Raw genomic sequence first — 21,306 nt, 5'->3', positions numbered from 1 at the left:
AGGGTTAAGATTTTTAAATAGAAGTAAATAACAAATCTAACTTTCTGGCACCAGTTGATTAAAAAAAGTATATATATATTTTCCAACAGAGTACCCCTTTAAGAAATCATTAAGAACCCACATACAGATATCAGGGATGATATCTGCCACCTGAAAGTCAAAGGGGCATTATGGCCTCAACAAATAAGTTATTCTTAGGGCAAAGAAAAGTTACAGAAAGTAAACTAGGCCACTGTGCATTAATATTTAAGAGCTCTGCTTACAGACAATGAATAGGAACTGGCAACAGCTCATTCTCTCTCGTCTCCATGTCACGTGATTGAGGCAAAGTAAATCTATGAGAGTCTCTTCATTACGTAACAGAGCAGGGACAGGAGTGCGCAGCAGCAAGTGTAAACACTCCGGCCCTTTCCGATCAAAAATGTTGACATGTCGCTAGGACATGTTGGAAGTTGTTCCAAAACGTGTAGTTGTGATCAGCTTTTACAAGGATTATTCAGTTTCTGTGATATTTGTTTAATGCTACTTAACAATTCATAAGTTGCTAACACAACTGTAAAATGCAATATCAAACTTACTTCTTGTATTCTAGTTTGTGTCCAGTTTTGGGAGGACATTTTTTTAGTGCTACTAATTAAATGCTAAGTTTTATTCTTCAATTTGAGGTCCATTATTGTCAGTAGAAAGTCTATTTCTGAACTGTTTTGTCATACTATGGCAGGATTTCTTGATAAAATTGACACTGACTCTTGGACAGTTCTGGCTAAGGAGGTTTTTTCAGAAAGGGAAAACTTGACTACCTTTACTCTGACACCTTCACTCAAATCCATATTTAAAGATTTAGAACGGGCGTATAAATCCAAAGTTAAATCTTGGTGGGAAGTGCGCTCCCTGGAAAATTACATCGAAAAAAAAAAAAATTGTACCAGCAGGGCTTCGTATCAATATCTTGCCCGCAGCAAGATCCAGGACTCCCACGCTATTGTTACGGTTGGAGTAAAAAGCTACAGAGAGCTCCTCGGAATTTATGAGAATCCTCTTGGAAGAAGAATTGAACACCTTGAACACCACTACAAAAGCCCTTGATGACATGATTAACATAGACCAAACCTTTAAAAGTGATCCTGATTACAACAGACAGGAATCTATCTTACAGACATCATCAGTTGCGAAGTGCCAACATTCCCTAAGAGACCGGAAGCACAAAATTCCTAAGAGATTTTACTGAGTTCAAGCAAAACTGGCATATCATTTCAATAAACACCAAAACCTTGTTGCCTCCAGTACTGATATATCTTCATCCTAATAAGAGACCTCTGATACCGAACGGACTACCTACACCTCTCGTGAATCTGGAAGAGGTAGGGGTAATCGAGGCAGAGGATGGCTACGTGTGGCTGGACAACAAACATGTGCCCCCCCAACAAAGGGACGGGAGTACATCAAATGTAGATGGAATAAATATCACATTTTTATATTCTGGGCAGCCTTCATCATCTGTTCCTCTTTTAGGGATCAGTCAGTACCCTAATACCAGACACGGTATCTGGGACGTGGATGAGGCCAGAGGAAATCATGCAAATAACACTAAGAGGGTTGGAGGTGATCAACTTATCCTCCAGAACCCTTACTGAACGGAAATTGACCCTTCTGAATAAAGGCCTGTCTTTTGTACTAGTAACACAATTCGAAGCATCTGAGTGGGTCAAGGACCTTAATTTTTTTATTTCAAAAACTCAAATGGCATCGGTTCTTCAAGTTACACAACAAACGACAATGCCAGGAAATGTGGATCCCTGAAGAGGACCTGGGGACTGTCAAAGTATTGAGGGACCTGATGGAGAAAAGTGAGAGGCCACTTTGTTCTGGACCTTTTTCCAAACAAACCTAAAAGTACTAATATTCCACCAGTCTCTGACGTGACAAGTATTGATATCTTCCTGGAGCTAGCAGTCAGGCATATTGAGGCACTAGCCTCGGAGAGTCCAGTCCATGGTAACTTACACCCCTAAGAAATGGAGGCCCTTTGGAAACTGGAGAAGGATGACAGCACAGTGATTAAACCATCAGATAAAGGCGGTAATCTGGTGGTAATGGATCATACCCCGTATCGCTGGATGAGTTATGACATCTTGTAACTGGCTTCATTTTGTAAGATCTTTGAGCGTGATCCTACCACTACCTTTCAGAGGCACCTTTTTGATTATCAGAGGCTAAGGAGAATGGACTAATTAGTAACCAAGAATTCATGGTCCTATACCCTTAAAATCCCATGACAGCGACATTTTATGGTCTGCCTAAAATACACAAAAGGCACAAATCCTTTGAAAGGCAGACCTATAGTGTCAGGGATTAACTCCCTTACACAGGGCATTAGCCTTTACATCGACCAGATAATGCATGACTTTGTTACATCCCGCCTGTCGTATGTGAGGGATACGATTGATTTTTTACGCAGGATAGAGAAAGTAACGCTAGAAAGCCCCACATTCCTAGCCAGTATCGATATGGAGTCTTTATATAGCTCCATCCCTCATGAAAAATGCATTCAAGCCGTACAGTATTTCTTGAGTATGAGGAGGAATCAATATGCTGCACATAATTTTGTACTGTTGGTTCTCCGGTTTGTTCTTACTGATAATTTTTTCCTGTTCGATCAATGTCTATCACCAGCTCAAGGGAACCGGAATGGGAACCGCAATGTGCTCCCACATACGCAAACCTCCTCTTGGGCTGGTGGGAGGACACTATAGTGTTTCCTCCAGATAAAACCGTATGGTCATCAAAGATCCGTCTATGGATCAGATACATAGACTAGGTCTTTGTTCTATGGGGTGGAACCAGTGACAAATTCATGAATTTTCTTAATACCTCAAACCAGAATGATATTGGGTTGTTCTTTACCTATGAGATCCAAGAAAGAGCTATCCTTCTTGGATGTAAAGGTGATGAAGGATGACCAGGAACGCCTTTCTATGACTATTTAGGAAATCAACCACCACCAATTCCCTATTACATTGGACGAGTCACCATCCAACATCCCAAAAGAGGGGTATCCCCAAGGGACAATACATCAGAGTCCACAGAAATTGCTTGTCTAACCAGGAGTTCTATGGACAAGCAAGAATCCTACATACGTTTTAAAGCAAAGGGCTACCCCAAGGACTGTCTCCACTCTGCCTTTAATCATGCGAGTCATTTCAGTACTTATCAGCTGCTGTTCTGATCCACAGGAAGTTCTATTTTTTGAATTTCTCTTCTGCCTGACCACAGTGCTCTCTGCCGACATCTGTCCATTTAAGGAACTGTCCAGAGTAGGAGCAAATCTCCATAGAAAACCTATCCTGCTCTGGACAGTTACTAAAATGGACAGAGATGTCAGCAAAGAGCACTGTGGTCAGGTAGAAAATAAATTAAAAAAGAAAAGAATTTCCTGTGGACCATAACAGCAGCTGATAAGTACTGGAAGGATAAAGATATTTAAATAGAAGTAATTTACAAATCTGTTTCACTTTCTGGCACCAGTTGATTTCAATTTTTTTTTTCCAGTGGAGTACCCCTTTAAACCCCTCTGAGATTAAACAAACAGATGAGAAGATGAGAATTGTGGGCATGTACAGATGACAAGTCACATATGGTCTGTAACATTATGTCAAAAGATTGGAACATTCTTCAGGCAGATCCCCACATCAAAGACGTCCTCTCTGAGCGCCCCCTGATTTCTTATAGACAGGGTAGAAGCCTAAATGATCGACTTTTACAAAAGACACATGGTTACAAAGATCCACCAAGGGAAAGGTTTTTGGAGTAGGGATCTCACCGCAAGACCAAGGGCCTGATATATTTATGACATTTAGGGAAATACGAAAGAGAAAAGGTAGCACATGGGGGATGTCAGGAATAATCTCAACACTGCCATTTCTAAACATGTACATGAAAGACATGAAGGGAAGGTAGAAGTATTACAATTTATGGTCATTGAGACTGTCCGTCCATCGCCAAGAAGGGGGGGGGGGGGGGGGGGATTATAATAAAACACTATAACAGAAAGAACTTTAAATAGATTTACAGGCTACGCTCCTTCGCACCATGAGGCCTAAATGAGGCATGCTCTTTTGGGTGCTTCCTGTAAAATCACGTCACCCAACCCCTAAATCCCTCCCCCTATGGATAGATATAGATATATATATATATATATATACATATATATATATATATATATATATATATATATATATATATATATACACTCTTTCTGACCCTCTGATCTGCCTAAGTGGTCTCCCCTTCTATAGCCTTGCCTGAGACAGGTACCTACTAAACATGAGTCATGTCAGTGGATGATATAAGATGAGAATCCTGTTTGTCTGGTATGTAATAGTACCTCAGATTTTTTTCATCCTCGGTAACTCTACAGTCAGTCCCAAGCACATAGGTACCTTCTCTATATACTATGAATAATTACTTGCATTTGTAGTACTTGGACATTCCTTTTATTAGTGTCGCCCATTATGTCCGGTATCGGGGTAATATTATTTTGAACTGCTACACATGGCACTGATTGTCATGAGCATTTTGTTTACAATAAAATCATGTGCCAGTGTATTATAATTATTATTATCCGAGGACTTTATTTGTAATAGATATCTATCATCTATTCATTTCTTACAAACGTTTTAGACATTCATTCTGGTCCCACGAGTGTATTCTCTTGATACTTACCCGCCCACTGTCACATACAGAATGGTGGACAATCGTGCAACAATGCCCCCCTCCAGTAAGGCCGGCTAAACTTGGAGACAGGTATGCGGCTTAAAGGCAGTGCTCTAGTTGCGCAATGTCACATCCGGAAATGGGCGGCTCTGCTGAGAAGGGATGCGTTCCGCAGTGGACATTCAGTGGGTGGCGTTTGTGTACCAGGCGGCACAAAATGAGGCCACATGCCGTCATCAGTAGCCACTGAGGACTTACTGTACATCGGTCACAACACGAGACCCAGGATGGAGCGCTCATTACTGAATACCATATATATCTCCTGACGATGAGGTTACAGGAAACTAGTAGAGATTGCAAACATCACACCATCGGAAATTAAGTATCAGCCGCTTTTAGCATCTCAGTATATCTCTGACTGTATTTAAAAATGAATCACATTGAGGTATAACAAGGTTACATACTGTACAGTTACTATATCACTGCATATATATGTTTGCATATTTGTCACACTGAGATTTCAGAAGGACATTGAGGAGACTATATTAATGGTTATGTCTGTACCTTGTTTATTTTTTAATATATGGTATCCAGAGTGGTAGCTCATTATATGATATGGGCCCATATAGGATATATCTATGTGGGATATGATCAAGTATACATAGCAGCTAACCTGTATAGAAACCAAAACTGTGATCTCAAAAACTGAATGTGCCCTACTGTAAAATCTCTCTGCAGAAGCTGTGTGTGTAACACCTAATTCTATATGCACATTTATCATCAATCCCCCCTGTTGTCTCACCACGAGTCCCCTTCACCCCCCTATGTTACTGGGTTAGGGGAAGAGAGAGCCAGGCTGATGCTTATTTTTGTTGTTTGTCAGTGACTATTATCTGGGTGTTGCCACTATTTAGTGGGCAACATCTTGTCCCTTATCTACATTGCATTGGTGTATAGTATTTTGTTAATTTTTCTTTTGCTGTTGCTGTATTATGGCTTGTGTCCAGTTTTGTGAAGACATTTTTAGTGGTACTAATTAAATGCTAAGTTTTAGTCTACAATTTGAGGTCCCGAATTTCCTCAATGTGCATGGGCCCCTAGGATTCCACCACACGCAGCAGAAAATGTGCTTAAGGGTTTGTTCACATGAGCGGACTACTTGAAAATCCGCCGCAGACCCTATTGACTTCAATAGGAGATTCCGCTGGCGAAAATCTGTGGTGGGTAGCGCGTGGAGAACCCGCCCTTTTTCAAACACGCAGCAGGAGATCCGCTGCGAGTTTGAAAAGAAATCCCCTTGTGTGAACCAGCCCTTACACCATCCTTCATATGTCAGATTCCTTTTGAATCGAAGAGAAATATGGAAGGAAGGTAGCTCAAACAGAAGAAAAAGGTGATGTTAGAATGCCAGATAAGTACTAGTGTATAAAGTTGTGCAAAAGAAGGGGAACACTTTCCTCAAATCTGGTCTTTCATAAGCTCACTAATAGGAGCATACAGCAATATTAAGATAATAGTGTACACAGTCTGATATCAAAAAAATTTAAATATGCAATAGAGATAAGAAAAGGGTATTATTTATTAATATAAAATATATATGGCACTATCTGCAGGGCCCTTGCAGATATGCAGGTATCATAAAGGAGGATAAAATCCAATGAATAAAACTTAGGTAAAAGTCTATATTGCGCAATCTATAGTAATATACATTACATCTGCCCTGCAGATAATGCCATATATATTTTATAATTTATAAATAATACCTTTCTCTTATGTATATTGCATCTTTAAGGACGCAGCCCTTTTTTGCACATCTGACCACTGTCACTTTAAACATTAATAACTCTGGAATGCTTTTACTTATCATTCTGATTCCGAGATTGTTTTTTCGTGACATATTCTACTTTAACATAGTGGTAACATTTTGTGGTAACTTGCATCCTTTCTTTGTGAAAAATCCCCAAATTTGATGAAAAATTTGAAAATTTTGCATTTTTTTTTTAACTTTGAAGCTTGTAAGGAAAATGGATATTCCAAATAATTTTTTTTTATTCACATATTCAATATGTCTACTTTATGTTTGCATCATAAAATTGATGTGTTTTTACTTTTGGAAGACACCAGAGGGCTAACAGAGTTCAGCAGCAATTTTACAATTTTTCACAAAATTTTCAAACTCGCTATTTTTGATGGACCAGTTCAGGTTTGAAGTGGATTTGAAGGGTCTTCATATTAGAAAAACACCATAAATGACCCCCATTAAAAAAACTGCACCCCCCAAAGTTTTCAAAATGACATTCAGTAAGTGTTTTAACCCTTTAGGTGTTTCACAGGAAAAGCAGCAAAGTGAAGGAGAAAATTCAAAATCTTCATTTTTTACACTTGCATGTTCTTGTAGACCCAATTTTTGTCGCATTACGTAAGCCCCTATGGTGCCAGGACAGAAAAAAAAATAAAAAAAAATACACATGGCATACCATTTTGGAAACTAGACCCCTTGAGGAACGTAACAAGGGATAAAGTGAACCTTAATACCCCACAGGTGTTTCACGACTTTTGCATGTATAAAAAAAATATATTTTTTTTTAACCAAAAATGCTTGGTTTAGCAAACATTTTACATTTTTAAAAAAGGTAATAGCAGAAAATACCTCCAAAAATTTGAAGCCCAATTTCTCCCGATTCAGAAAACACCCCATATGGGGATGAAAAGTGCTCTGCTGGCGCACTACAGGTCTCAGAAGAGAAGTCACATTTGGCTTTTTGGAAGCAAATTTTGCTCTGGGGGCATGCCGCATTTAGGAAGCCCCTATGGTGCCAGAACAGCAAAAAAAAAAAAAAAAAAAAAAAAAAAACACCGGGCATACAATTTTGGAAACTAGACCCCTTGGGAAACGTAACAAGGGTTAAAGTGAACCTTAATACACCACAGGTGTTTCAGGACTTGCATATGTAAAAAAAAAAAAAAAATAAAAAAAAAAAATGTTTTATATTATATAATATTTTATAATACATAATATTTTATAATACATAATATTTTATAATACATAATATTTTATATATATATATATATATATAATATTTTATATATATATATATATATATATATATATATATATATATATATAATATTTTATATATATATATATATATAACACTAAAATGCTTGTTTTACCCCAAATTTGACATTTTTACAAGGGATAATAGCAGAAAATACCCCCCAAAATTTGTAACCCCATCTCTTCTGAGTATGGAAATACTCCATAAGTGGACGTGAAGTGCACTGGGAGCGAACTACAATGCTCAGAAGAGAAGGAGCATCATTGAGCTTTTGGAGAGAGAATTTGGCCATGTGCATTTCCAAAGCCCCCCGTGGTGCCAGAACAGTGGACCCCCCCCACATGTGACCCCATTTTTAAAACTACACCCCTCACGGAATGTAATAAGGGGTGCAGTGAGAATTTACACCCCACTGGCATTTGACGGATCTTTGGAACAGTGGGCTGTGCAAATTAAAAATGTAAATTTTTCATTTTCACAGACCCCTCTTTCAAAGATCTGTCAGACACCTGTGGCGTGTAAATGCTCACTATACCCCTTGTTACATTCCGTGACATGCTGGTGTAGACCCCAACTTTACCTTTTCATAAGGGGTAAAAGGAGAAAAAGCCCCCCAAAATTTGTAAGGCAATTTCTCCCGAGTACGGCGATACCCCATATGTGGACCTAAACTGTTGCCTTGAAATACGACAGGGCTCCAAAGTGAGCGTCATACGCATTTGAGGCCTAAATTAGGGATTTGCATAGGGGTGGACATAGGGGTATTCTAAGCCAGTGATTCCCAAACAGGGTGCCTCCAGCTGTTGCAAAACTCCCAGCATGCTTGGACAGTCAATGGCTGTCCGGAAATGCTGGGAGTATTTGTTTTGCAACAGCTGGAGGCTCAGTTTTGGAAACAATGCCGTAGGATACGTTTTTCATTTTTATTGGGGGGGGGGTCAGTGTATGTGTGTATATGTAGTGTTTTACTCTTTATTTTATGTTAGTGTAGTGTAGTGTAGTGTTTTTAGGCTACATTCACACTGACGGCAGATTACACCGAGTCTCCCACTAGGAGTTTGAGCTGCGGCGGAAAATTTGCCGCAGCTCAAACTTGAAGCGGGGAACTCTGACAGAACGTGCATGCTGGGAGTTGTAGTTTTGCAACAGCTGGAGGGCCACAGTTTAGAGACCACTCTCCAAACTGTCGCCCTGCAGATGTTGCTAGGCAACAGACTCCCGGACACGCCGCCGCCATACTCACCTCCACCGCCGCCATGATCACAGCCGCCGCCGTCATCTGGAGCTCCGCCGCCGGGTAAGTGACCGCAGCCGCCGCTACTACACGGTTCCCCCCACTGTGCCCGGACACCGATGGGTGGGCATAGGGGGGGGAACCGAACTTTAAGCCCCCCTGCCACCAATCTACTATTGGTCGGTCGCTCCGCCGATCAATAGCAGGAATAGGAGGGGGTGGCACCCCTGCCACCTCACTCCTATCTCTTCAGGGGGATCGAGGGTGTTTTGGACACCCCGATCCCCCATATTTTATCGCGGCGATGCCGTTGGTGGGCAGGGGGACAGCGCTCCCCCTGCAAACACCATAGATGCCGTGATCAGAACTGATCATCTATGGGGTTAATGCTGCCGGGACCAGCGCGATCGCGGCCCCAGCAGCTGCGGTGGGACTCCGGCTGTGATTGACAGCTGAGTCCCGCTGGCGATCTCCTGCGCTGCCCGCGGCAGAGCAGGAGATCGCTTGGACGTATGCATACGTCCATTTGCGCGAACGTGTAGTTCGCCTGGACGTATGCATACGTCCAATAGCGGGAAGGGGTTACATTTTTTGCATATCCGACTGTGTGCATTATTATCTTAATATTGCTGTATGCGCCTATTAGTGAGCTTATGAAAGACCAGATTTGAGGAAAGTGTTCCCCTTTTTATTGCATATTTCCTTTGGAATCTAGGTTGGTCTCACAAAAGCACATTTCCTGCTGCAGAAAATCAACATAATTTATGCAGCGTGTGGCCATACTCTTCGAAGGGTGCCTTGACAAAGTGTGACCCTGCTTGAATCCTCAATGTTCAGCTGCATGCTGCCAAATTATCCCTATTCAGATTACTAAAAACAGATTTTTAGACCAAGAAACAAATCCGCAGCAATTGCATATCCCCTAAGAGCACACAGATGTGCTTACCATAAGACTGGACAACTCCACTTATGAGCCTGGTGTTGATCGTTTCTCCATTCCGCTCCTTCTCAATTAGTTTCAGCACTGCATTTGTCACCTAAATAGTCAGACGCAAACAGAATGTTACTATCAGGACACAGATCTGATCATAAGTTACAATAAGAAAAGTGGAGATGTGACAAAAGCAGATATGTCCTCTGACTAATGGCACTAACATGAAGATTCACATTCACCAGCAGTGCTTCAGATCCTTGTATCCTGGTTACACACTGCGGGAATGGACTGATCTGATTACCTAATTGCTGGCTTTGCACAGGGTTTTAACGTGAAGTTGCTGAATCACAGAAGACGGCACTATATAATTACAGATCCATGTTCTATTACCCTACAACAGCTTCAGCCAGATACAAGGCCGCACTTACAGATCACTCCTTATGCAGCTGCAGTTGTGACTTTAATGTAGCACAGTTACAATTATCTACAATCTGGATATTTTGGGTTTTGGCTGCATGAAAACGAGGAAGAGTCCACTTTCGCCCTGATCCCATATATTTCAGCATTAGAGTTCATTCACACGGGGGGGGGGGGGGGGGGGGGGGGGTAGATTTTATGCAGGTTTGCTGCCATTGACTTCAATGGGTACACAGAAAATCCACTAACCTGACACTGATTTTTCACTCTGACCCATTAAAATCAATGGTAGTAAAATTAAGTGCGGATTTTCTGCAGCGTATTTGCTACAAGAAATCAGCTCCTGTGAATGGACCCTTAGGCCGATTTCACACTGCATAATCTCCAGCCAGAGATTCAGAGTGCTGGCAGTGCCAACTAAATCAGTCAGCGCTAGGACTGTGCAGACATTGCCGTCCCAATAGATAGCAATGTCTGCGGAGCGGAGATTCGCCAGAACATTGAACACGTTTGATGTTCTGACGGAATTTTTCAATGGGATTTTCCAGGTGGAAAATCCACCTTGAAAACTCTAAAGTGTGCCCTGTGCAGTGGAATCCCATTGCCAGCAATGGGACACTGCTGCACCGGAATTTCTGCTTGGAAATTCCATAGTGTGAACCCCGGCCTTACACTGATATGTACTATTGGTTTGTGTCATTTTATGTGACCGCTCTGGAGACTGTGGTCTGGTTGGTCTCTGTATCAGAGGAATAAGGGTAAAAAGGTTAAAATATTATGGGCACAGAATATTAAAATGATTATTTATATTAGGGGCACAGAATGGTAGTAGGAGAGATTGGATGCAACAAGATTTTGTAAATCCTCGGTTATAGATTAACTAGTTTATACTCTTAACAGCTGACTATTGTAAAGAATAGGGGTGGTTCTAATCTCATGTATATCCTCAGGTATTCATAATATGTGCAGCTAAAGCCCTGAAACTAGTTCCCACCATTTATTCTGAAAATCCTTCTGAATGTTTATAGAGTTTGTCTTCCTCTGATTTTGTGATGCCTTTAGTCTTGTTTAATATATTTTGCTCTGATATTTTATATGTTATAATGTTAATGTTGTTGCACAGGAATGATATTTTTTGACATGTTGCTATTTGCTCTCCGACCTTTTTCTAGTGAATAATAGTACTTAAAAGGAAATCTGTCAGTAGTATCACCCACAGAGGCTTATAGTGCAGGTGATGCTGATTAAAACAGTACTCACATTGTCCAGATTCACACAGCCGTTCCGCTGCACAGAGTTTTTCCATGTATGCTAATAAGGGCTTGGGGCTCGGCCGGAGCTCCTACCCCAGCTTGGGGCACGCTGATGTCATCTTTGCTGGGCGGCCGCTCCGCCGGGCTCATCAATATTCAACACCCCCCCCCCCCCTCCTTCGTCCGTGTACTGCGCATGCGCAGCATAATGTGTACTCCCGGAAGTGGCGTTTCCAGCCATCTTTGAAGTAAGAAGCCAAGGAAACGGCACTTCCGGGAGTACACAGAAAGCGGCGCATGCGCTGTACACTAACACGGGCGAAGGAGCAGGGAGGGGGGTTATCACCCACACTTTTTTTTGTAGATTGTATGACATTCATTTATTTTTGTCTGAAAAAGCATGGTGTGATCAATTGAAAATTTAAAGTGATTTTTATTTTGTGCCCAAAAAAGTTTAACGTAAAAAAAAAAAAAAACTCACTTAAAATTTTAGATTGATGATATTTTAGCCAGAAAGTGGAGTTAGATTTTAAAGGGGTACTCTGCCCCTAGACATCTTATCCCCTATCCAAAAGGATAGGGGAGAAGATGTCAAATCGCCGCGGTCCCGCTGCTGGGGATCCCCGGTATCATTACTGCACAGAGCGAGTTTGCTCTGTGCATAATGACGGGCGATACAGGGGACGGAGCAGTGTGACGTCATGGCTCCGCCCCTCGTGACATCACGGCCCGTCCCCTTAATGCAAGTCTATGGCAGGGAGCGTGACGACCGCCACACCCCCTCCCATAAACTTGTATTGAAAGGGGCGGGCCGTGATGTCACAAGGGGCGGAGCCGTGACGTAACGATGCTCCGGACCCTGTATTGCTTGTCATTACGTGCATAGCGAACTCGCTCTGTGCTGTAATGATAGCGCAGTGCCGCAGCGGAGATCCAGTGGGTCCTCAGCAGCGGGACCGCAGCGATCTGACATCTTATCCCCTATCCTTTGGATAGGGTATAAGAAGTCTAGGGCCGGAGTACCCCTTTAAGGTTTTCAGGAAAAAAGGTGTAATACACAATTGGAAAAACCTAAATCCTTCCCAAAAACAGCACCACACTTGTCTGTGTGTCTACTTTAGCAGCTCCACACCGTTTACTTCAATAGGGCTGCGAATTATAGGCATCAAACTATGCTGATGCTAAATGATACAAACAACAGAGACTCTTTTGGAAAAAGCTAAGATAACCAAGCCTTATTACCTGTTTGTTCAAAGGACGGAAAAGGCAATCCCTCCAGGTGACTAAGGCAAGCTGGAAGTACAAGAAAGCGAATCTTATTACTACAAAGTAACAACAAGCAGCCCATGCTACACAGACAAACAAGAACTGAGATCAGAATATACTGTTTTATGAAAGCAATTCACTTACAGAGTAAATTTCATATATTCCTTTACGCCCCTCATCACATTCACGTCGCACCCAATGCCGGTTGAGATATGCACAGATCCCATTCAAAACTTTGCTAGAAAACCGATAATCTTCCCACTGCTGTGTGTAAAACTTAAGTACACTCTCATCCATTAAATCTTCACCGTCCTAGGAGGGAATGCAGGTATGTACAGGTGACCACATTGGGATTTATAAAAAAAAAAATAATTATTCAAACTAAATTTTTTTGATTAACATTTTCTAACTTGTCAAAACATTATCATAATATGGCCCAGATTTATCAAACTGTGTGAGAGAAAAAGTGGAGGGATTTTCCCACAACAACCAATCACAGCTCAGCTTTCACTTTTCCACAGCCTGTTATCTGAGCTGTGATTGGTTGCTGTGGGAAAATCCCTCCACTTTTTCTCTCACACAGTTTGATAAATCTTGGCCTAATTACTTTTTTAAGCTCAGGAATATTACAGAGTAACTTGGACATTACATGAAAAGACTTACCTTTAGGAGGTTTGTCAAATAACTTTTCAAAAACTCTTTTAGCCTTTTGTACAGTTCAAGTCCCACAAACTGGGCTCCTCCAGGGGTCTGGCCTTTTTTGGATTTTGATGGTGGTACTCCAGCACCTCGTGCCTGGTTAGACTGGTGTACACTGGTACAGTAGTTATAAACATGACTGACGGCAGAGGTTAAGGAACAGATAAGGTAAAACAAAAACAAAAAAACAACCACAAAACAGAAAGCTACCTAATGAGGTAATATTGCAATAAATGTATAGGGTATATTAGATGCCTCACTTGTATCATTGAAGGGATACAGTATCCAAGGACATAGGCTCTAGCTGGATTATTGGTTGTGGTTGGCAAATTCACAATGAAGCAGAGCGTATATGACCATATCATCAATATTGACTTTCTAAGTCGGTCATATTTCAACATCAAACAACATTAAACAACATATTAGGAAAAATCCAAGTGTTTGGCAACTCAAAGGATGGAACAGTGGATGGATCTATTTGAGGGTACATTAAAGGGGTATTCCAGGCCAAAACTTTTTTTTTTATATATATATATCAACTGGCTCCGGAAAGTTAAACATATTTGTAAATTACTTCTATTAAAAAATCTTAATCCTTCCAATAGTTATTAGCTTCTGAAGTGGAGTTGTTGTTTTCTGTCTAACTGCTCTCTGATGACTCACGTCCCGGGAGCTGTCTAGGTCCTATGGATATTCTCCCATCATGCACAGCTCCCGGGACGTGACATCATCATTGAGCAATTAGCTTCTGAAGTTTTCTGTCTAATAACTATTGGAAGGATTAAGATTTTTTAATAGAAGTAATTTACAAATCTTTTTAACTTTCCGGAGCCAGTTGATATATACGGTATATATAAAAAAAGGTTTTGCCTGGAATACCCCTTTAAGGCTGACCTTTATCATAGTCTTTAGACTTTTTTTTGTCTAGAAAAGGCGCAAAAAAGGCGCCTTTTTTGCACCATTTGGTTTACACATTTCTGCTACTTTTGAGTCCACTGATTTTGGCAATACACATGAACGTACAGGATCTGTTGCATGTTTTTTGTAGATTTTGCTACACATTGAAGTTAACCCGTTAACGACGCAGGACATTAATGTATGTCCTGGTGCGGTGGTACTTAACGCACCAGGACGTACATTTATGTCCTGTACATGACTGCGAGCATCAGAGTGATGCTCTGATCATGTGTGTCAGTTCTCCGGCAGCTGATAGCAGCCAGGGACCCATCAGTAATGGCCGCCATTAACCTCTCAGATGCCTCTGCGGGAATGCGGTCAGAAAAAGCATGATCAGATCGACGTCATCGCTGCCGTGGCGAATCATCGGTAATGGCGGACGGAGGTCCCCTCACCTGCCTCCGTCCGTCTCCCAGCGTCTTCTGCTCTGCTCTGAAATCGCGCAGACCAAAGCAGAAGATAGCCGATAACACTGATCAGTTCTATGTCCTATGCATAGCACTGAACAGTTTTGGAATCAAATGATTGCTATAAATAGTCTCCTATGGGGACTATTAAAGTGTAAAACTAAAAGTAAAAACTAAAAAAGTAAAAAAAAAGTGAAAAATCTCCTCCCCCAATAAAAATGTAGTATGTCCCCTTTTCCCCATTTTATCCCCAAAAAGTGTAAAATTTTTTTTTTTATAAACATATTTGTTATCGGCGCCTGCGTAAATATCAAAACTATTAAAATATAATGTTAGTTATCCCGTACGGTGAACGGCGTGAACGTAAAATAAAAAAACAATTCAAATTTGCTGCTTTTTTTTTTATAACATTTTATTCATAAAAAAAATTATAAATATATTAACCTCCCCGGCGGTATGATTCAGTCTGAAAATTTGTACCAAAAGCGGTACAATTTTTTTGCATTGAATTTCACATCTCCCCCGTCACATTCCCCCCCCCCTCTCCCATTTCCCCCCCCCCCCCCCACCTTCTCACCTTGTCTTGTTCTGCAGCAGGATACACTAGGTTTGCCGGGCAAATTTCAAACCTAGTGTATTTGCTGCAGAACAAGTCCTTTCCCCTTCAGCCAATCACTGGCTTTACACCACTGCGGCCTGTGATTGGCTGAAAAGGGAAAGGTCCTAGAAGATGAATAGTGAAGAGAGGACACCCCGGACCGCACGGAGGGGAACGACAGCTGCAGGGACCGGAACTAGGTGAGCAAAAGTTTTTTTTATTTTACTACTTTTTCCTTTTACTAAAAGTCAGTGTTTTTCTAACAGGGTGCCTCCAGCTGTTGTTAAACTACTAATCCCAGCATGCCCGGACAGCCTTCGGCTGGTCAGGCATGCTGAGAGTTGTAGTTTTGCAACAGCTGGAGGCCCCCTGGTAGGCAAACACTGACTTTTAGTATTTTTCTTTACCTGCTCTGGACGGCCCCCGCAACGGGAGCCGACCCGAGCAGATAATCGCATGTTTTCCCGGGGGCCGCATCGCTATATCGCATTGCTTTTGCGATATATCGTGCAGCCCGGCCGGCAACTCTGCAATTCTACCCCGTGCGTGACTTGGGGTTACTGAACCTGGCAGGGAAAATTAACCCCGATTCACGCTCTGGATTACCGCTTAGGAGGTTAAAAGTTTTATATAAGCAAATGTGGTATTAAAAAAAGTACAGATCATGTCGCAAAAAAATTATCCCTCATACACAGCTTATATGGAAAAATGAAAAAGTTATAGGTCAGAAAAATAGAGGGATTTTAAACGCGCTAATTTGGTTAAAAAGTTAGATTTTTTTTTTTTTAAAGCGGTCCAATAATAGAAAAGTATGTACTCATGGGGATCATTTTAATTGTATTGGCCAACAGAATAAAGAAAACATGTCTATTTACCGTGAAATGTACAGCATAAAAACAGAACCTTCCAAAATTGTGGTTTTCTTATCAATTTCCCCACACAAATAGTATTTTTTTGGTTGTGCCATAGATTTTATGGTAAAATGAGTGATGTCATTACAAATGACAACTGGTTGTGCAAAATGGGCTTAGCCCTAAACCCCTTAAGGACCATGGGCTTTTCAGTCTTGGCACTTTCGCTTTTTCCTTCTCAACTTTTAAAAATCATAACCCTTTCAATTTTGCACCTAAAAATCCATATGATGGCTTATTTTTTGCGCCACCAATTCTACTTTGCAGTGACATCAGTCATTTTACCCAAAAATCTACGGTGAAACGGAAGGAAAACAATCATTGTGCGACGAAATTTAAGAAAAAACGCCAATTTTTCGGTAACAATGACACCTTCTCTTTATTCTGTAGGTCCATACGGTTAAAATGATACCCTACTTATATAGGTTTGATTTTGTCGTACTTCTGGAAAAAAATCATAACATGCAGGAAAATTTAAATGTTTCAAATTGTCATCTTCTGACCCCTATAATTTTTATTTTACCATGTATGGGGCGGTATGAGGGCAAAATTTTTGCGCAGTTATCTAAAGTTTTTAGCGGTACCATTTTGTATTGATTGGACTTTTTAATTTCTTTTTTCATGATATAAAAAGTGACCAAAAATGTTTAATTTTGGACTTTGGATTTTTTTTGCACGTACGCCATTGACTGTGCGGTTTAATTAATTATACATTTTTATAGTTTGGACAATTACGCACGCGGCAATACCACATATGTTTATATATATATATATATATATTTTTTTTTTACATTTTTATGGGAAAATGGGGGTGATTTGGACTTTTATTAGGGAAAGGGTTAAATGACATTTATTAACTTTTTTTTTTACACTTTCTATTTTGCAGTGTTATAGCTCCCGTAGGTGGCTATAACACTGCACACACTGATCTTTTACACTGTTCACTGCAAAGCCATAGCTTTGCATTGATCAGTGTTATCGGCAATTGATTGCTCAAGCCTGCATCTCAGGCTTGGAGCAATCAAACCGCCGAAGGGACGCGCCGGATGAAGGTAAGAGTACCTCTGCTCGTGTCCCAGCTGATCGGGACACGGTATTTTCACTGCGGTGGTCCCGATCAGCCCCACTGAGCAATCGGGAAGCTCTTACTTTCGTTTTAGACGCGGCATTCAACTTTGAACGCCGCGTCTAAAGGGTTAACAGCGCGCGGCACCGCGATTGCTGGCGCGCGCTATTAGCTCCGGGTCCCAGCTCCAGATACATGCTGGGACCGGCCTGATATGACACAGGATCACTGCGTGTCCACGCATTATATCGTGCGAGCCGGCCAAGGACAAATATACGTCCTTGGTCGTTAAGGGGTTAAAGGTGTACTCAGGTGGAAAACTTTTTTTAAATCAACTGATGCCAGAAAGTTAAACAGATTTGTAAATTACAGTAAAAAGAAGAAGCGGAGCACTCACCAGACCTTGAATGCAGATGGATTTTATTGACCGGTTCGATCAAGGGCACATCAGGGGAGAAGGTGGTACAGACAGGGGAGGAAGGTGGGACAGGGGAGTGTGACAGAGACGCGGGGGTATCCTCTCGGTGACGGACCGTTGCGCGCCAAAGTGCTTCTCCATTCCCGGTCTGGAGAAGCGATTCGGCGCGCAACGGTCCGTCACCGAGAGGATACCCCCGCGTCTCTAAGTCACACTCCCCTGTCTGTACCACCTTCCCCCCCTGATGTGCCCTTGATTGAACCGGTCAATAAAATCCATCTGCATTCAAGGTCTTGTGAGTGCTCCGCTTCTTTTTACTGGAATTCCACATTGTCTATCAGCGTAGCAGCACCTGTATGTCCCTCCAGCAGTTGCAAGGGGAGAAGCAATCAAGGGTCCTAGCCTTTCCCGTCCCTTTCATATACAGAGAGTGGTGCCGAGCTCCCTTCGATACAGATTTGTAAATTACTTCTATTAAAAAATCTTAATCCTCCCTGTACTTATTAGCGGTTTATACTATAGAAGAAACACTTTTCTTTTTGGATTTCTTTTCTGTCTGACCACAGTGCTCTCTGCTGACAACTGTCCATGTGAGGAACTGTTCAGAGCAGGATGAAATCCCCATAGCAAACATATGCTGCTCTGGACAGTTCCTAAAATTGAGGTGTCAGCAGAGAGCACTGTGGTCCTGACAAAAGAAATCCCGAAAGAAAAGAATTTCATCTGTAGTATACAGCCACTAATAAGTACTGAAAGGATTAACCCCTTTAGGACCCAGCCAACCACTGTAGGACACAGCCATTTTTTGCACATCTGACCACTTTCACTATGAGCATTAATAACTCTGAGATGCTTTTACCTATCATTCTGATTCAGAGACTGTTTTCGTGACATATTCTACTTTAGGTTAGTGGTAAAATTTTGTCGATACTTTCATCATTTCTTGGTGAAAAACTCCAAAATTTGATGAAAAAATTGAAAATTTTGCATTTTTTTTTTACTTTTAAGCTCTCTGCTTACAAGGAAAATGAATATTCCAAATAAATTATATATTGATTCACATATACAATATGTCTACCGTATATACTCGAGTATAAGCTGAGTTTTTCAGCACAATTTTTCGTGCTGAAAACACCCCCCTCGGCTTATATTCGAGTGAACTCTACACCCGCAGTGGTCTTCAACCTGCGGACCTCCAGAGGTTTCAAAACTACAACTCCCAGCAAGGGAGTCGGCCATCGGCTGTCCGGGCTTGCTGGGAGTTGTATATTTGAAACCTCCGGAGGTCCGCAGGTTGAAGACCACTGCGGCCTTCGACATCATCCAGCCCCCTCTCACCCCCTTTAGTTCTGTACAGTACTCACCTCCGCTCGGCGCTGGTCCGGTGCTGCAGGACTGTCCGGAGAGGAGGTGGTCCGGTGGGATAGTGGTTCCGGGCTGCTATCTTCACCGGGGAGGCCTCTTCTAAGCGCTTCGGGCCCGGCCCCAGAATAGTCACGTTGGCTTGACAACGACACAGAGGTACGTTCATTGCCAACGTACTTCTGCGTCATTGTCAAGGCAACGCCTCTATTCTGGGCCCGAAGCGCGGAGAAGAGGCGCCCCCGGTGAAGATAGCAGCCCGGAACCACTATCCCACCGGACCACCTCCTCTCCGGACAGCCCTGCAGCACCGGACAGTCCTGCAGCACCGGACCAGCGCCGAGCGGAGGTGAGTACTGTACAGAACTAAAGGGGGGTGAGGGGGCTGGATGATGTCGTAGGCTGCAGTGGTCTTCAACCTGCGGACTTCAGGAGGTTTCAAAACTACAACTCCAAGCAAGCCCGGGCTTGCTGGGAGTTGTAGTTTTGAAACCTCTGGAGGTCCGCAGGTTGAAGACCACTGAGGGCGGATGATGAGAAGAGGATGATGAAGGGGGGGTGTGGGATGACGACAAGAGGATGATGAAGGGGGGGTGTGGGATGATGAAGGGGGGTGGGGATGATGACAAGGGGATGATGAAGGGGGGGATGTGTGGGATGATGACAAGGGGATGATGACAGGTGATGATGATGAGGGTCTGGATGATGACAGGCGGTGATGATGATGAGGATGTTAATGACGGGTCTGGATGATGACAGGGGGGGATGATGTATTTCCCACCCTAGGCTTATACTCGAGTCAATAACTTTTCCTGGGATTTTGGGTTGAAATTAGGGGTCTCGGCTTATACTCGGGTCGGCTTATATTCGAGTATATACGGTATATTTGCATCATAACGTTGACATGTTTTTACTTTTAGTAGACATCAGAGGGCTTCAAAGTTCAGCAGCAATTTTACAAAATCTAAATAATTCAGGGACCAGTTCTGTTTTGAAGTGGATTTGAGGGGCCTTCATATTAGAAATACCCCACAAATGACCCCATTATAAAAACTGCACCCCTCAAAGTATTCAAAATGACATTCAAAAGGTTTGTTAACCCTTTAGGTGTTTCACAGCAATAGCAGCAAATTGAAGGAGAAAATTCAAAATCTTCATTTTTTACACTCGCATGTTCTTGTAGACCCAGTTATTGAATTTTTACAAGGGGTAAAAGGAGAGAAATCTTCCTAAAATGTGTAACCCAATTTCTCTTGAGTAAGGAAATACCTCATATGTGTATGTCAAGTGTTCGGCGGGCGCAGTAGAGGGCTCAGAAGCGAAGGAGCGACAAGGAGATTTTGGAGAGTGAGTTTTGCTGAAATGGTTTTTGGGGGGCATGTCCCATTTAGGAAGCCCCTTTGGTGCCAAGACAGCAAAGAAAAAAAAAAAAAAACACATGGCACACTATTTTGGAAACTACACCCCTCAAGGCACGTAACAAGGTGTCCAGTGAGCCTTAACACCCCACAGGTGTTAGACGACTTTTCGTTAAAGTTGGGTGTGTAAATGATTTTTTTTTCACTAAAATGCTAGTTTTCCCTCAAAAAATTTTTTTTTACAAGGGGTAATAGGACAAAATGCCCACCAAAATTTGAAACCCCATCTCTCCTGAGTATGGAAATACCCCATGTGTGGACATCAAGTGCACTGCGGATGCACTACAATGCTCAGAAGAGAAGGAGCACCATTGAGCTTTTGGGGGAAAAAATTGTTTGGAATGGAAGTCGGGGGCCATGTGCGTTTACAAAGCCCCCCGTGGTGCCAGAACAGTGGACCCCCCCCCCCCCCCACATGTGACCCCATTTTGGAAACTACACCCCTCATGTAATGTAATAAGGGGTGCAGTGAGTATTTACACCCCACTGGCGTTTGACAGATCTTTGGAACAGTGGGATGTGCAAATGAAAAATTACATTTTTCATTTTCACGGACCACTGTTCCAAAAATCTGTCAAACGCCAGTGGGGTGTA

At 42.1% G+C, this 21,306-nt stretch overlaps 1 protein-coding gene across 2 annotated transcripts in view; it reads right to left on the bottom strand.

Annotated features, from left to right (window-relative positions):
* CUL1 (cullin 1) overlaps window positions 1-21,306 on the bottom strand; it is a 99,336-nt gene that overhangs the window by 33,964 nt on the left and 44,066 nt on the right. For both annotated transcript variants that reach the window (XM_056520558.1, XM_056520557.1), the window contains exons 3-6: window positions 13,540-13,714; window positions 13,021-13,188; window positions 12,853-12,903; window positions 9,953-10,043 (exon numbers count right to left, since the gene is read on the bottom strand). In XM_056520558.1, coding sequence (XP_056376533.1) covers window positions 9,953-10,043; window positions 12,853-12,903; window positions 13,021-13,188; window positions 13,540-13,714 — 485 coding nt within the window. The remainder of the gene's footprint in view (window positions 1-9,952; window positions 10,044-12,852; window positions 12,904-13,020; window positions 13,189-13,539; window positions 13,715-21,306) is intronic.

This window comes from Hyla sarda, chromosome 5 (assembly GCF_029499605.1).
Source record: "Hyla sarda isolate aHylSar1 chromosome 5, aHylSar1.hap1, whole genome shotgun sequence".
NCBI classification, from domain to species: Eukaryota; Metazoa; Chordata; class Amphibia; order Anura; family Hylidae; genus Hyla; species Hyla sarda.
The sequence above is the reverse complement of the archived record's forward strand: the minus strand, read 5'-3'. Positions and strand labels throughout refer to the sequence as shown.